The 16,603-nt window shown below is 46.2% G+C and overlaps 1 protein-coding gene across 1 annotated transcript in view; it reads left to right on the forward strand.

The window, feature by feature from the left end:
• Positions 1–16,603, forward strand: part of GOT1 (glutamic-oxaloacetic transaminase 1) — a 75,057-nt gene that overhangs the window by 1,184 nt on the left and 57,270 nt on the right. Inside the window, exon 2 of the mRNA XM_063962281.1 lies at positions 4,377–4,558. Within this exon, the coding sequence (XP_063818351.1) occupies positions 4,377–4,558 (182 nt within the window). The remainder of the gene's footprint in view (positions 1–4,376; positions 4,559–16,603) is intronic.

The following is a 16,603-nucleotide window of genomic DNA, read 5'->3' on the forward strand; positions in this document are numbered from 1 at the left end:
TGATAGGGCAGAGAGCAGCTACCGATTACAGTCTTCAGTTTGGCTATTATTATCGTTGTCAAGTGATCTATTTTGCTGACAGGGTGTCTGTTTCCTGAACATTGGAAGGGAGATGTGTGCACTGTGTCTGCAGAGCTCTGATTCCTGCACACCATCATTTGACCTATATGGTGAATGGCAAATTTGGCTTTAGGGACTTCTGTTAAGTGACAAAATGACACAGGCTGCTGCAAATTGCAGTCATTCAGGGTTTTCTGTGTATCTGCCACTGGCTGAGTCTGTGATCATAGCTGGCTAAAGGTTTCATATTACATACACTGGTTCCCCTACTGAATCCAATTGAAGCTTCTTACGCTCACTTACTAAGCCCTCTCCCTTTCACATTTGACCTTATCTCCGTTTACACTCCTGCCTACCCTGTTCGCTCCACAAATACATAACTCTTCTCCTGCCAACTGGCTACTTCCTCCTATTCCTGGCTCCAAGATTTTGGCCATGGAATTCTCTACCTCCCTATCAGACTCTCCACCACAAAACTTTAAACAGGCTCTCAAGACCCACTTCTTCATCAAACCCAGCCACCCTCTGTTCCACGCTGACTGTCTACCCTACCTGTGTCACCCCTGTCTGTGTGCCCCTCCCCTTTAGAATGTAAGCTCTCACGAGCAGGGCCCTCTCCCCTCGTGCTTTTCCCTCTTAGACTATTTGCTATTCCATACTCCCTACAACCGCACCTAACCCTCTTTCTGCCACCATGAGGATTTTTTCACTATACCATGTATTGTGCTGTTCTACATTGTCTTGTACTGTAATGCTGGCCATACACCAGGACGACCAGCATCCGATCCAATTCCGAGCACTATTTCCCTTCAATTCCCCCGGCTCTGGACACACGACGGGTCTTTAAAAACGATCGAAGGTGGGCCTCCCCCTCCCCCCCCCCCCCCAAAACAAACAAAACCCAAACAAACAGGGAAATGCCACTCAAAGTCGTACTATGCATTGTATGTACATCAAACATGGTAAGATGTGCATATGATTATGACTGATAATATGGGCTGCACGTATGATCATTTGATGTGATGTGCGACCCAATATCGATATCGACCTGATGTATGGCCAGCAAAAGTCATTGTTTTCCTGTTCGGCTCAATCCTTGTGTCATATAAATAAACAATAATAATGCTGTAACAGCTGCCCCAGAGCCGGATCGTGCACTTTGCATCCTATTCTCCTGTCTAGGGCCCAGCGTGTAGTGAGGGGCAGAATTACTCTGCACTGTCCATATGCGTTGTACGAAGGGACATGGTAAAGGAGGCTGGTATGTAGAAGTAGCACTGTATCGTGTTACTGGCTATTTTAAGCTTGCCAGGCTTTGGTAAGAAGTATTCAACTGTACATAAGGCGTGTGCGTCCTTACTGTGCCACCATGTCGGGGGCAGGTGGTTTTACAGATGTCTTTGGGCTCTGCGGCACTAACCGTCTGTTACCTGCCTCCTCCACTGGTGCTACATGCCCACTAGACTGTATCAGACTGTTACTGCTAACTGGCGCCCCCCCTGCAGTGTGCCACCTTTTGTGGGAGAGTTGCTGACACCACCACCGCCTCCTTCCTGTTGGTCTGAAACTGCTTATGGGGTCTATGTACGCGGAGAGAGATAAAGTACCAGCCAGTCAGCTCCTAACTGCCATGTCACAGGTTGTGCTTGAAAAATGACAGGAGCTGGTTGTTTGGTGCTTTATCTCCATCCACTTTATCACTCTCCAAGGCTTAGTACATAGACCCCTATGGCTGCATCCTCCTAACTCAGGCATGTCCAAACTGCGGCCCTCCAGCTGTTGTGAAACTACATATCCCAGCATGCCCTGACACAGTTTTTCTGTCAGAGAATGCTATAGCTGTGTCAGGGCATGCTGGGATGTGTAGTTTCTCAACAGCTGGAGGGCCGCAGTTTGGACATGCCTGTCCTAACTGCTTTGGAACTAATCAGGACTGTGGTCAGATTTATTAAGCTTTGGAGAGTGATAAAGTGGGAAGAGATAAACTACCAGCCAATCAGCTCCTGTCATTTGTTTTGCCCAAACACAGCCTGTATTATGACAGGAGCCGATTGGCTGGTACTTTCTCTCTCCAAGCCTTAGTACATCTGCCCCCTAAGTTTGACAGGGCCAGTAAATGAGGTATATGTGCTTGTGTTTAAGTCATTTCTCACCTAGGGTTGATCAATCAAGGAGTTAAAAGAGAAAAGTGTCCCAGTGGAGAAGTTGCCCATAGCAACCATTAAGTTTGAGGTGTCATTTATTAAGTACATTCTATAAAGTGATGGGTAGATGCTGATTAATTGCTATGGGCAACTTCCCTACTCTTTTCACTGCTTCATACATCAGCCTCCCAGTTGGCCATGAGCAAGGGCATGTCCTCTTGCAGGGAGCAGAGCTGTGAACACAGTAATATTACATATTAATGACGGGGCACAGGAAATAATGGGTTTACAGTAATCTGCTTTTCCAAAATCACTCCATCAGTGGGACAGGTTCCACTTCTAGTCCCAACCCATGCAGAAAGATTCCGTAGGGTGTATTGCAAGTAACATCAGCAGAAGTTGTCATTATTGGAAGGTTAATAACAGAAATCCCAAGGCAAATATTTAAAAGTACGCCATGTTGTAGGAAGGTGCAGTCCTCTTCCAGCAGAAGTATAGTTCTGTATGGAACATTAAACCTGCTTGGTGTCTGGCACAGAGAGGAAGGAGAGCGGGTACTAATTACTCGGGCCCAGTATTGTCTGATGGGCCTGATGAAATGGGGTGAAGAAGAAATGTCCTTCTCCACAGCACACCACACGCATAATATTTTTCAGTGCTTTTCTACCTGAAGGAGTTTAGCCACGCCTCCCATCTCTCCCATACACAGACTTTGTCTCGGTGGCCCTGCTTGGTTTAGGCATAATGATAAAGTCAAATAGGGCCTGAGTGTTAGGAATTAATATGAGCAGACCAAAATGGGACATCTGGGTCTTATCTGTTTCTATATTACATTGTGTATTATTATAAACCCTATATATTCTTCAGTCCACTCTGGTGTAGATTTATAAAACCTGTAAAAGTGAAGGTTTTGCCAAGGTCGGACTGGCCCACCGGGGTGCAGGAGAATTCCCATGTGGGAATGTCAGGTTCTAGACTGTGTGCAGAAAAGGAAGATATAACAGCGCTTCCAAACTGGATATGAAAACCAAATACCTTGACAAAGCTGTGGATACAGCGAAACGCGTTGGTTTACAGGAGCCGGGCACCATAGATTCCACTTATTCATCTTGGAAAAACGCCTAGGAGTCCATCTACAAGCTATATGGGTTTTTGGCAGATGTCCACAGAGGTAGAAGGGAACCAGCTTTAAACAGGACTGTGTTTCTGTTCAGAACTAAGCATAATCAAAGGTTTGTCTTCACCATCCATGTGGACTGATATCTACCTGCATTGAAAATTGCACCCAGGACTGTGGCTCTATTTCCTTGTATTCCATACAGTGGATTTTGTCCAGGCCTCCTATGTGGTAATACACCAAATATAATGCTGTGCTCGCCCTCTTCTAATAGAATTTTATATGTAATTTTATAGATCGTTTAATCATTTAATTTATGTAATAAAATACATTTGGTTTTCATATCCAGTTTGGAAGCGCTGTTATATCTTCCTTTTCTGTTTATTCCAGGGGCTAACTACCCCTTCAAACAGCAGCTTATAGGATAAACAGCTCTTCTTGATAGCGCCGGGCCTATTACCTTGGTAATATTTTCCCTTACAATCTAGACTGTGTGCCCCTGAATTATACTGTACGTGGTTGGGTCAGTTACCTGGTAGGCCAGCAACATGCTTGAACATGGGTGCTTGGCTTGTTTCTATAAAAATCACCCCTCTTCCAAGTAAAATAAGCAGTTGGATTGATAGATCTAACATTTTAATTTTTTTAAATACTGTAATTAAAAAAAAAAAAATATGAAAAAATGAAAAGTAATACCAACATTTGTCATCCCAGTGGTAATTACTTACATAATTAAACAATGCAGTATATATATTTATGAAAGGGCCCAATGCACTGTACTATCCATGTTGTCTGCAAACAATGGTTGGCCAAGGGCCCTTATCACTGCATTCCCCTGGGGGGCTCTTCATGCCCCAGTCCAACACTGGGTATTGCCCATAGCAATCAATCAGATTCTAGCTATCATGTCTATTGCACTCTAGAACAGTGAGAGCTAGAATTGGTTGGTTGCTATGGGTTACACCCCCACTTTTCCTTTTTAGAAGTTTCATTAAATGCTCCCCACAGTGTTCTAGAATAACGAATCCGTATAACGGTCACATTTTGTTGTTCAGCCTACCGCACAGATGACTCTCAGCCCTGGATCTTACCAGTGGTGAAGAAAGTGGAGCAGATGATCGCCAATGACCACACGTTAAACCACGAGTACCTGCCCATTCTTGGGCTGCCGGAATTCCGCTCTAGTGCTTCCAGGATTGCTCTGGGCAGTGACAGTCCAGCGTTCAAGGAGAATCGGGTAACTTTTTTTTTTTATTTGGTCTAGTAACTTCCACAATATATAGATTCTCTGTACAGGTGTGTTTGCAGAAATGCTATTCTGGTGCTTGTGTGCTTAACTCTGATGTTATTAGAAGATACATTTGGGCAGTTCAATATAACTGTTTATGATAACATTTGTTGGGTATTTTACATACATTTTAATTGGTGTGGCTTTGGCAGGTACTGAAATTAATATAATATAAAGGAGAAAGCAAAAGTACTGTATAATAGGCGCACATAGAACCCTAATTATTTAGAACTACTTTTATTATCGTCAGTATGTAATATCTTGTGATAATTCACAGTTGTGCTGGGTAGAGCAGCGGAAATTAGAGGTTTAAAATCAGACTAACACAGACATACATATGTGCTTAAGAAATTGAAGAGCGTAATAAAGGTTTAAAAAGCAACGTCCACTTGTTACTGTCTTGCTTGTGGTATTTACTGCGTCAGGATAACTTGATTCAAAGTTAAGAATTAATTTGAACAGAATGGATATTTTATTAATCTCTAATTACATATGTAGAAATACTCAGAGCCTGGACTGTCAAATGACAGTTTGAACCCATTTTTAGTCCTAATTACCATAATTCTAAGGCTATATTGCCTCAGGAAAAATAAGATTTTACTTACCGATAAATCTATTTCTCGTAGTCCGTAGTGGATGCTGGGGACTCCGTCAGGACCATGGGGATTAGCGGCTCCGCAGGAGACAGGGCACAAAACTAAAGCTTTAGGATCAGGTGGTGTGTACTGGCTCCTCCCCCTATGACCCTCCTCCAAGCCTCAGTTAGGATACTGTGCCCGGACGAGCGTACACAATAAGGAAGGATATTGAATCCCGGGTAAGACTCATACCAGCCACACCAATCACACCGTATAACTTGTGATCTAAACCCAGTTAACAGTATGACAAACGTAGGAGCCTCTGAACAGACGGCTCACAACAATAACAACCCGATTTTTTTGTAACAATAACTATGTACAAGTATTGCAGACAATCCGCACTTGGGATGGGCGCCCAGCATCCACTACGGACTACGAGAAATAGATTTATCGGTAAGTAAAATCTTATTTTCTCTGACGTCCTAAGTGGATGCTGGGGACTCCGTCAGGACCATGGGGATTATACCAAAGCTCCCAAACGGGCGGGAGAGTGCGGATGACTCTGCAGCACCGAGTGAGAGAACTCCAGGTCCTCCTCAGCCAGGGTGTGCCCCTGACCAAGTAGCAGCTCGGCAAAGTTGTAAAGCCGAGACCCCTCGGGCAGTCGCCCAAGATGAGCCCCCTTCCTTGTGGAATGGGCATTTATATATTTTGGCTGTGGCAGTCCTGCCACAGAATGTGCAAGCTGAATTGTACTACACATTCAACTAGCAATCTTCTGCTTAGAAGCAAGAGCACCCAGTTTTTTGGGTGCATACAGGATAACAGCAAGTCAGTTTTCCTGACTCCAGCCGTCCTGGAAATCTATATTTTCAGGGCCCTGACAACATCTAGCAACTTGGAGTCCTCCAAGTCTCTAGTAGCCGCAGGTACCACAATAAGCTGGTTCAGATGAAACGCTGACACCAACTTAGGGAGAAACTGGGGACGAGTCCGCAGCTCTGCCCTGTCCGAATGGACAATCAGATATGGGCTTTTGTGAGACAAAGCCGCCAATTCTGACACTCGCCTGGCCGAGGCCAGGGCCAACATCATGGTCACTTTCCATGTGAGATATTTCAAATCCACAGATTTGAGCGGTTTAAACCAACGTGATTTTGAGGAATCCCAGGACTACGTTGAGATCCCACAGTGCCACTGGAGGCACAAAAGGGGGTTGTATATGCAGTACTCCCTTGTCAAATTTCTGGACTTCAGGAACTGAAGCCAATTCTTTCTGGAAGAAAATCGACAGGGCCGAAATTTGAACCTTAATGGACCCCAATTTGAGGCCCATAGACACTCCTGTTTGCAGGAAATGCAGGAATCGACCGAGTTGAAATTTCTTCGTGGGGCCTTCCTGGCCTCACACCACGCAACATATTTTCGCCACATGTGGTGATAATGTTGTGCGGTCACCTCCTTCCTGGCTTTGACCAGGGTAGGAATGACCTCTTCCGGAATGCCTTTTTCCCTTAGGATCCGGCGTTCAACCGCCATGCCGTCAAACGCAGCCGCGGTAAGTCTTGGAACAGACATGGTACTTGCTGAAACAAGTCCCTTCTTATCGGCAGAGGCCCTGAGTCCTCTGTGAGCATCTCTTGAAGTTCCGGGTACCAAGTCCTTCTTGGCCCATCCGGAGCCACGAGTATAGTTCTTACTCCTCTACGTCTTATAATTCTCAGTACCTTTGGTATGAGAAGCAGAGGAGGGAACACATACACCGACTGGTACACCCCTGGTGTTACCAGAACGTCCACAGCTATTGCCTGAGGGTCTCTTGACCTGGCGCAATACCTGTCCAGTTTTTTGTTCAGGCGGGACGCCATCATGTCCACCTTTTGGTCTTTCCCAACGGTTCACAATCATGTGGAAGACTTCCCGATGAAGTCCCCACTCTCCCGGGTGGAGGTCGTGCTGTGGAAGTCTGCTTCCCAGTTGTCCACTCCCGGAATGAAAACTGCTGACAGTGCTATCACATGATTTTCCGCCCAGCGAAGAATCCTTGCAGTTTCTGCCATTGTCCTCCTGCTTCTTGTGCCGCCCTGTCTGTTTACGTGGGCGACTGCCGTGATGTTGTCCCACTGGATCAATACCGGCTGACCTTGAAGCAGAGGTCTTGCTAAGCTTAGAGCATTGTAAATTGCTCTTAGCTCCAGTATATTTATGCGGAGAGAAGTCCCCAGACTTGATCACACTCCCTGGAATTTTTTTTCCCTGTGTGACTGCTCCCCAGCCTTTCAAGCTGGAATCCGTGGTCACCAGGACCCAGTCCTGAATGCATAACTGTGGCCCTTTAGTAGATGAGCACTCTGCAGCCACCACAGAAGAGACACCCTTGTCCTTGGAGACAGGGTTATCCGCTGATGCATCTGAAGATGCGATCCGGACCATTTGTCCAGCAGATCCCACTGAAAAGTTCTTGCGTGAAATCTGCGAATGGAATCGCTTCGTAAGAAGCCACCATTTTTCCCAGGACCCTTGTGCAATGATGCACTGACACTTTTCCTGGTTTTTTGGAGGATCCTGACTAGCTCGGATAACTCCCTGGCTTTCTCCTCCGGGAGAAACACCTTTTTCTGGACTGTGTCCAGAATCATCCCTAGGGACAGCAGACGTGTCGTCGGAGACAGCTGCGATTTTGGAATATTTAGAATCCACCCGTGCTGTCGTAGAACTACTTGAGATAGTGCTACTCAGACCTCCAACTGTTCTCTGGACCTTGCCCTTATCAGGAGATCGTCCAAGTAAGGGATAATTAAGACGCCTTTTCTTTGAAGAAGAATCATAATTTCGGCCATTACCTTGGTAAAGACCCGGGGTGCCGTAGACAATCCAAACGGCAGCGTCTGAAACTGATAGTGACAGTTTTGTACCACGAACCTGAGGTACCCTTTGTGAGAAGGGCAAATTTGGACATGGAGGTAAGCATCCTTGATGTCCAGGGACACCATATAGTCCCCTTCTTCCTGGTTCGCTATCACTGCTCTGAGTGACTCCATTTAGAATAAGTCTCACCGAGCCGTCTGGCTTCAGTACCACAATATAGTGTGGAATAATACCCCTTTACTTGTTGTAGGAGGGGTACTTTGATTATCACCTGCTGGGAATACAGCTTGTGAATTGTTTCCAATACTGCCTCCCTGTCGGAGGTAGACGTTGGTAAAGCAAACTTCAGGAACCTGCGAGGGGGAGACGTCTCGAATTTCCAATCTGTACCCCTGGGATACTACTTGTAGGATCCAGGGGTCCACTTGCGAGTGAGCCCACTGCGTGCTGAAACTCTTGAGACGACCCCCCACCGCACCTGTTTGTACGGCCCCAGCGTCATGCTGAGGACTTGGCAGAAGCGGTGGAAGGCTTCTGTTCCTGGGAATGGGCTGCCTGCTGCAGTCTTCTTCCCTTACCTCTATCCCTGGGCAGATATTATGGGGACGAAAGGACTGAGGCTGAAAAGACTATGTCTTTTTCTGCTGAGATGTGACTTGGGGTAAAAAAGGTGGATTTTCTAGCTGTTGCCGTGGCCACCAGGTCCGATGGACTGACCCCAAATAACTCCTCCCCTTTATACGGCAATACTTCCATGTGCCGTTTGGAATCTGCATCACCTGACCACTGTCGTGTCCATAAACATCGTCTGGCAGATATGGACATCGCACTTACTCTTGATGCCAGAGTTTCGCATATATAGAAATGCATCTTTTAAATGCTCTATAGTCAATAAAATACTGTCCCTGTCAAGGGTATCAATATTTCCAGTCAGGGAATCCGACCAAGCCACCCCAGCGCTGCCCATCCAGGCTGAGGCGATCGCTGGTCGCAGTATAACACCAGTATGTGTGTATATACTTTTTAGGATATTTTCCAACCTCCTATCAGTTGGCTCCTTGAGGGCGTCCGTATCTGGAGACGGTAACGCCACTTGTTTTTATAAGCGTGTGAGCGCCTTATCCACCCTAAGGTGTGTTTCCCAACGCGCCATAACTTCTGGCGGGAAAAGGTATACCGCCAATAATTTTCTATCGGGGGAAACCCACGCATCATCACACACTTCATTTAATTTATCTGATTCAGGAAAAACCACATGTAGTTTTTTCACACTCCACATAATACCCTTTTTTGTGGTACTTGTAGTATCAGAAATATGTAACATCTCCTTCATTGCCCTTAACAAGTAACGTGTGGCCCTAAAGGAAAATACGTTTGTTTCTTCACCGTCGACACTGGAGTCAGTGTCAGTGTCTGTGTCGACCGACTGAGGTAAAAAGGACGTTTTAACGCCCCTGACGGTGTTTTAGACGCCTGGACAGGTACTAATTGGTTTGCCGGCCGTCTCATGTCGTCAACCGACCTTGCAGCGTGTTGACATTATCACGTAATTCCTTAATTAAGCCATCCATTCCGGTGTCGACTCCCTAGAGAGTGACATCACCATTACCGGCAATTGCTCCGCCTCCTCACCAACATCGCCCTCATACATGTCGACACACAAGTACCGACACACAGCACACACACAGGGAATGCTCTGATAGAGGACAGGACCCCACTAGCCCTTTGGGGAGACAGAGGGAGAGTTTGCCAGCACACACCAAAAACGCTATATTATACAGGGACAACCTTTATATAAGTGTTTTTCCCTTATAGCATTTTAATATATATATATATATATATATATATATATATATATATATATATATATATATATATATATATATATATATATATATATATATATATATATATATAATATACATATCGCCAAATAAGTGCCCCCCCTCTCTGTTTTAACCCTGTTTCTGTAGTGCAGTGCAGGGGAGAGCCTGGGAGCCTTCCCACCAGCATTTCTGTGAGGGAAAATGGCGCTGTGTGCTGAGGAGAATAGGCCCCGCCCCCTTTTCGGTGGGCTTCTTCTCCCGTTTTTCTGAGACCTGGCAGGGGTTAAATACATCCATATAGCCTCCAGGGGCTATATGTGATGTATTTTTAGCCAGAATAAGGTATTATACATTGCTGCCCAGGGCGCCCCCAGCAACGCCCTGCACCCTCCGTGACCGTTGGTGTGAAGTGTGTGACAACAATGGCGCACAGCTGCAGTGCTGTGCGCTACCTTCATGAAGACTGAAAAGCCTTCTGCCGCCGGTTTCTGGACCTTCAATCTTCAGCATCTGCAAGGGGGGTCGGCGGCGCGGCTCCGGGACGAACCCCAGGGTGAGACCTGTGTTCCGACTCCCTCTGGAGCTAATGGTGTCCAGTAGCCTAAGAAGCCAATCCATCCTGCACGCAGGTGAGTTGAACTTCTCTCCCCTAAGTCCCTCGATGCAGTGAGCCTGTTGCCAGCAGGACTCGCTGAAAATAAGAAACCTAAAAACTTTTTCTAAGCAGCTCCTTAAGAGAGCCACCTAGATTGCACCCTGCTCGGACGGGCACAAAAACCTAACTGAGGCTTGGAGGAGGGTCATAGGGGGAGGAGCCAGTACACACCACCTGATCCTAAAGCTTTAGTTTTGTGCCCTGTCTCCTGCGGAGCCGCTAATCCCCATGGTCCTGACGGAGTCCCCAGCATCCACTTAGGACGTCAGAGAAAGGTTAATCGGAGAGACTTATCAGAGTTTAGCCACCCAGCTATGAGATTTATAGATAGATAGAGATAGAGATATATATATATATATATAGAGATATATAATGAATTCCACGTAGTGGAGGGTGCACTCTCACTAAATACAAAGTCCAAACATTACTTCACGACAAAATATTTATTGTAGCCTCATGGGTTTCGATCTAGAACCAGGATCTTTTTCAAGAAAGACCATACATAAATCATCAAATCCAATCTTGATAAAGTGATTCACAATGGTTAAAAGTATATATCTAGAAAAAATTAAACAAAACATGACTAAGCCTCCCAGGTCCCAATAAGTAACTATAATAGTAACACTGATTGTTACAGAAATTACTACTACTCATGCAGCAAATTATCAAAAATAGAAGAAAGACCAATATACCAGAGCAGGTGGCTGAGGGTGAATGTTCAGGAGGATGTACTAAAACACCATGTGTGCAACACTAATCCCACGCATATGTGGACAACTCACTTATCCTCACCTCTATCAGCACATTCCAATAGTGCTGTGCCTAAACAATAAGGCACTGTGTGTAGGTGAAAATCTGCATAGTCTCAACAGTCAAACCAGACAGCTGCTGTAATCATAAAAATATCTGTTGTAAACACAAATCAGAACAAGGTTATAGAGCTTAATCAGTGACAGATAATCACCTGTATGTCTGAAAAAGGTGCACATGGAGTAGCACCAGGACTAAACAATCTCACACATACAATCCAAGGCTGCAGGGTCTCAATAGAAAAGGCATATGAATGCTGTATTCACAAAAACATCTAGCTATTAACAATACATATCTAAACGTAATCATGTGCAACTAGGATCATAATCAATGTTCAATAAATACCTGTGGGTCCAAGGCATGCACATGGGGCAGCACCTGGGTATAGCATCCATAACTACAAACAATAATAGATCCGAAGCAGTAAACTGCTCAACCAGCAAAGATTAGGTCAGTGGGACAAACTCAGGAGTTACTCACAGATGCAGGAGGAACACCACACTAGCCAGGGCTGCATACACAAACCTCATCAATAGCAGAGGTTTAAATACCCCATGACCCGGAAGTATCTAGGGTCAATGGGGTCAACTCATTATTCACCTGTATAACCTATTGAGCTCACTCAAGCCACTCTTTAATAGCTCAGGGGACTGGGAGAGACACCCCCGCTGCGCGCCTCACCCCTCAAGGTCACCAAGCAACACGCGGCACGATAGACTCGCGCTCCACGTGTCCGGGACCGGAAACAGGAAGTGCCCTGCGTTCCACCCGAGAAACCCGGTGGAACGCAAGCCGCAACTGGCCACAGGGAAACAACAAAAAATGTGCAAATGTACGCAAAGCAGCAAACCGCGGCCAATATAATCGCACCCGCACCTACACTCACCACAGCGCCAGCGGGAAAAACCGGACCGCACTCCTCACACGAGTGCCGGAAACCAGAATTCCCGTGCGTTCCAGCGGCCGAGGTTGGTGGAACGCAAGCTGCTGGTGTGGTTCAAACATGGGGAAACAATACTAGAATATAATAAAAAGAAATAGGGTTATGTTTTTAATGATAGACTCATTCCTAAGCCACCCATATTCAACCAACGATGCTGATATATGGTTCAGAAAAAAAGCAATCTTCGCAAATATATTAAAAATAGTCAAAGAATTGTTACAGGGGACCCAGGAGGTAGGGGAGTGCATTCAATTAATGCTAGATGTCAAAAGTTAATAAACTGGTTATAGAGAAGGTGGGCCATGATCTCAAGAGTGTCAGGGCTGATATTGAGGCAGCTAATGTTGTTGCGATTCCGTTATTACGTGATGATAAAACACAAAATTGGGTTGATAAATTACAGGTACAAATTGACACATACCAGCAGGAGCTAATTTCGTTTAAACGTAAAAAATTAACAATAGTCACGAGTGACTATAAAAATCACACTGTGTACAGGTGGCTGCTGGGCAATACGCAAAACTTCAATGATAATACCAACAGACCAACGAGAAGAAGGGCACCACACTTCCCTGTGGAATTTGCCTCCTCGGTGTCCACCTCCGACACAGACCCCAACGAAGGGTCGGGAGATTCAAGGCATTTTTTAGAAGCTGGGGCAGACCTGCCCCCCCACTCTGGAAATTCCCGAGGCGGCGGAGGCCGCACCCGAGGAGGGTTGGGTACCAGAAGACGTGGGAGGCCCAGAAAAACGTAAGTACAGTGTTTAATTTGTCCAATACAACCCTCGATGAGTCTGATTTTGTCCCTTTTGTCTAAAGGTCTGTCATTTGTGCCCACTTATCAGCACAATAAATTTCAAAATACAGTCGATCAATTCAGATTTGGACGGTCCCTTAGACTTAAAAAATACTTTTCTGACAAATCTACAGATCGACCTCACACATCCTTTAAGAAACCTTCCACCTTTGACCCTCCCTCTCAAAATGCTACTGTAAAAACCTTTTTCTATAACGTCCTAGTGGATGCTGGGGACTCCGAAAGGACCAGGGGGATAGCGGCTCCGCAGGAGACTGGGCACAAAGTAAAAGCTTTAGGACTAGCTGGTGTGCACTGGCTCCTCCCCCTATGACCCTCCTCCAAGCCTCAGTTAAGATTTTGTGCCCGAACGAGAAGGGTGCAATCTAGGTGGCTCTCCTGAGCTGCTTAGAGTAAAAGTTTAAATAGGTTTTTTTATTTTCAGTGAGACCTGCTGGCAACAGGCTCACTGCATCGAGGGACTAAGGGGAGAAGAAGCGAACTCACCTGCGTGCAGAGTGGATTGGGCTTCTTAGGCTACTGGACATTAGCTCCAGAGGGACGATCACAGGCCCAGCCATGGATGGGTCCCGGAGCCGCGCCGCCGGCCCCCTTACAGAGCCAGAAGAGTGAAGAGGTCCGGAAAATCGGCGGCAGAAGACGTCCTGTCTTCAATAAGGTAGCGCACAGCACCGCAGCTGTGCGCCATTGCTCTCAGCACACTTCACACTCCGGTCACTGAAGGTGCAGGGCGCTGGGGGGGGGGCGCCCTGGGACGCAATGAAAGTACCTTAAATGGCTAAAAATACATCACATATAGCTCCTGGGCTATATGGATGTATTTAACCCCTGCCAGTTTTCCACAAAAAAGCGGGAGAAAGGCCGCCGAAAAAGGGGCGGAGCCTATCTCCTCAGCACACAAGCGCCATTTTTTCCTCACAGCTCCGTTGGAGGAAGGCTCCCTGACTCTCCCCTGCAGTCCTGCACAACAGAAACAGGGTAAAACAAGAGAGGGGGGGGCACTAAATTGGCATATTAATATATACAGCAGCTATATTAGGGAAAAACACTTATATAAGGTTATCCCTGTATGTGTATATATATATATATATATATATATATATATATATATATATATATATATATATATATATATATATATATATATATATATATATATATATATATATATATATATAGCGCTCTGGTGTGTGCTGGCAAACTCTCCCTCTGTCTCCTCAAAGGGCTAGTGGGGTCCTGTCCTCTATCAGAGCATTCCCTGTGTGTGTGCTGTGTGTCGGTACGCTGTGTCGACATGTATGAGGAGGAAAATGGTGTGGAGGCGGAGCAATTGCCTGTGTTAGTGATGTCACCCCCTAGGGAGTCGACACCTGACTGGATGGTCTTATGGAAAGAATTACGTGATAGTGTCGGCACTTTACAAAAGACTGTTGACGACATGAGATAGCCGGCAAATCAGTTAATACCTGTACAGGCGTCTCAAACACCGTCAGGGGCTATAAAACGCCCGTTACCTCAGGTCGATACAGACACTGACACGGACACTGACTCCAGTGTCGACGGTGAGGAAAAAACGTATTTTCCAGTAGGGCCACACGTTACATGATCACGGCAATGAAGGAGGTTTTGAACATTTCTGATACTACAAGTACCACAAAAAAGGGTATTACGTGGGGTGTGAAAAAACTACCCGTAGTTTTTCCTGAATCCGATGAATTAAATGAGGTGTGTGATGAAGCGTGGGTTTCCCCCGATAAAAAACTGCTAATTTCTAAAAAATTATTGGCATTATACCCTTTCCCACCAGAGGTTAGGGCGCGTTGGGAAACACCCCCTAGCGTAGATAAGGCGCTCACACGCTTATCAAAACAAGTGGCGTTACCGTCCCCTGATACGGCCGCCCTCAAGGAACCAGCTGATAGGAAGCTGGAAAATATCCTTAAAAGTATATACACACATACTGGTATTATACTGCGACCAGCAATCGCCTCAGCCTGGATGTGCAGTGCTGGGGTGGCTTGGTCGGATTCCCTGACTGAAAATATTGATACCCTGGACAGGGACAATATATTATTGACTATAGAGCATTTAAAGGATGCATTTCTATATATGCAAGATGCACAGAGGGATATTTGCACTCTGGCATCAAGAGTAAGTGCGATGTCCATTTCTGCCAGAAGAGGATTATGGACGTGACAGTGGTCAGGGGATGCGGATTCCAAACGGCATATGGAAGTATTGCCGTATAAAGGGGAGGAGTTATTTGGGGTCGGTCTATCGGACCTGGTGGCCACGGCAACGGCTGGAAAATCCACCTTTTTACACCAAGTCACCTCGCAGCAGAAAAAGATACCGTCTTTTCAGGCTCAGTCCTTTCGTCCCCATAAGGGCAAGCGGGCAAAAGGCCACTCATATCTGCCCCGGGGCAGAGGAAGGGGAAAAAGACTGCAGCAAACAGCCTCTTCCCACGAACAGAAGCCCTCCCCCGCTTCTGCCAAGTCCTCAGCATGACGCTGGGGCCTTACAAGCGGACTCAGGCACGGTGGGGGCCCGTCTCAAGAATTTCAGCGCGCAGTGGGCTCACTCGCAAGTAGACCCCTGGATCCTTCAGGTGATATCTCAGGGGTACAAATTAGAATTCGAGACGTCTCCCCCTCGCCGGTTCCTGAAGTCTGCTTTACCAACGTCTCCCCCAGACAGGGAGGTGGTATTGGAAGCCATTCACAAGCTGTATTCCCAGCAGGTGATAATCAAGGTACCCCTCCTACAACAGGGAAAGGGGTATTATTCCACGCTGTTTGTGGTACCGAAGCCGGACGGCTCGGTGAGACCCATTTTAAATCTGAAATCCTTGAACACTTACATAAAAAGGTTCAAGTTCAAGATGGAGTCACTCAGAGCAGTGATAGCGAACCTGGAAGAAGGGGACTATATGGTGTCTCTGGACATAAAGGATGCTTACCTCCATGTCCCAATTTGCCCTTCTCACCAAGGGTACCTCAGGTTTGTGGTACAGAACTGTCACTATCAGTTTCAGACGCTGCCGTTTGGATTGTCCACGGCACCCCGGGTCTTTACCAAGGTAATGGCCGAAATGATGATTCTTCTTCGAAGAAAAGGCGTCTTAATTATCCCTTACTTGGACGATCTCCTGATAAGGGCAAGGTCCAGAGAACAGTTAGAGGTCGGAGTAGCACTATCTCAAGTAGTACTACGACAGCACGGATGGATTCTAAATATTCCAAAATCGCAGCTGATTCCGACGACACGTCTGCTGTTCCTAGGGATGATTCTGGACACAGTACAGAAAAAGGTGTTTCTCCCGGAAGAGAAAGCCAAGGAGTTATCCGACCTAGTCAGGAACCTCCTAAGACCAGGCCAAGTGTCAGTACATCAATGCACAAGGGTCCTGGGAAAGATGGTGGCTTCTTACGAAGCGATTCCATTCGGCAGATTCCACGCAAGAACTTTTCAGTGGGATCTGCTGGACAAATG

The sequence above is a fragment of the Pseudophryne corroboree genome, chromosome 3 (genome assembly GCF_028390025.1).
Source record: "Pseudophryne corroboree isolate aPseCor3 chromosome 3, aPseCor3.hap2, whole genome shotgun sequence".
NCBI classification, from domain to species: domain Eukaryota; kingdom Metazoa; phylum Chordata; class Amphibia; order Anura; family Myobatrachidae; genus Pseudophryne; species Pseudophryne corroboree.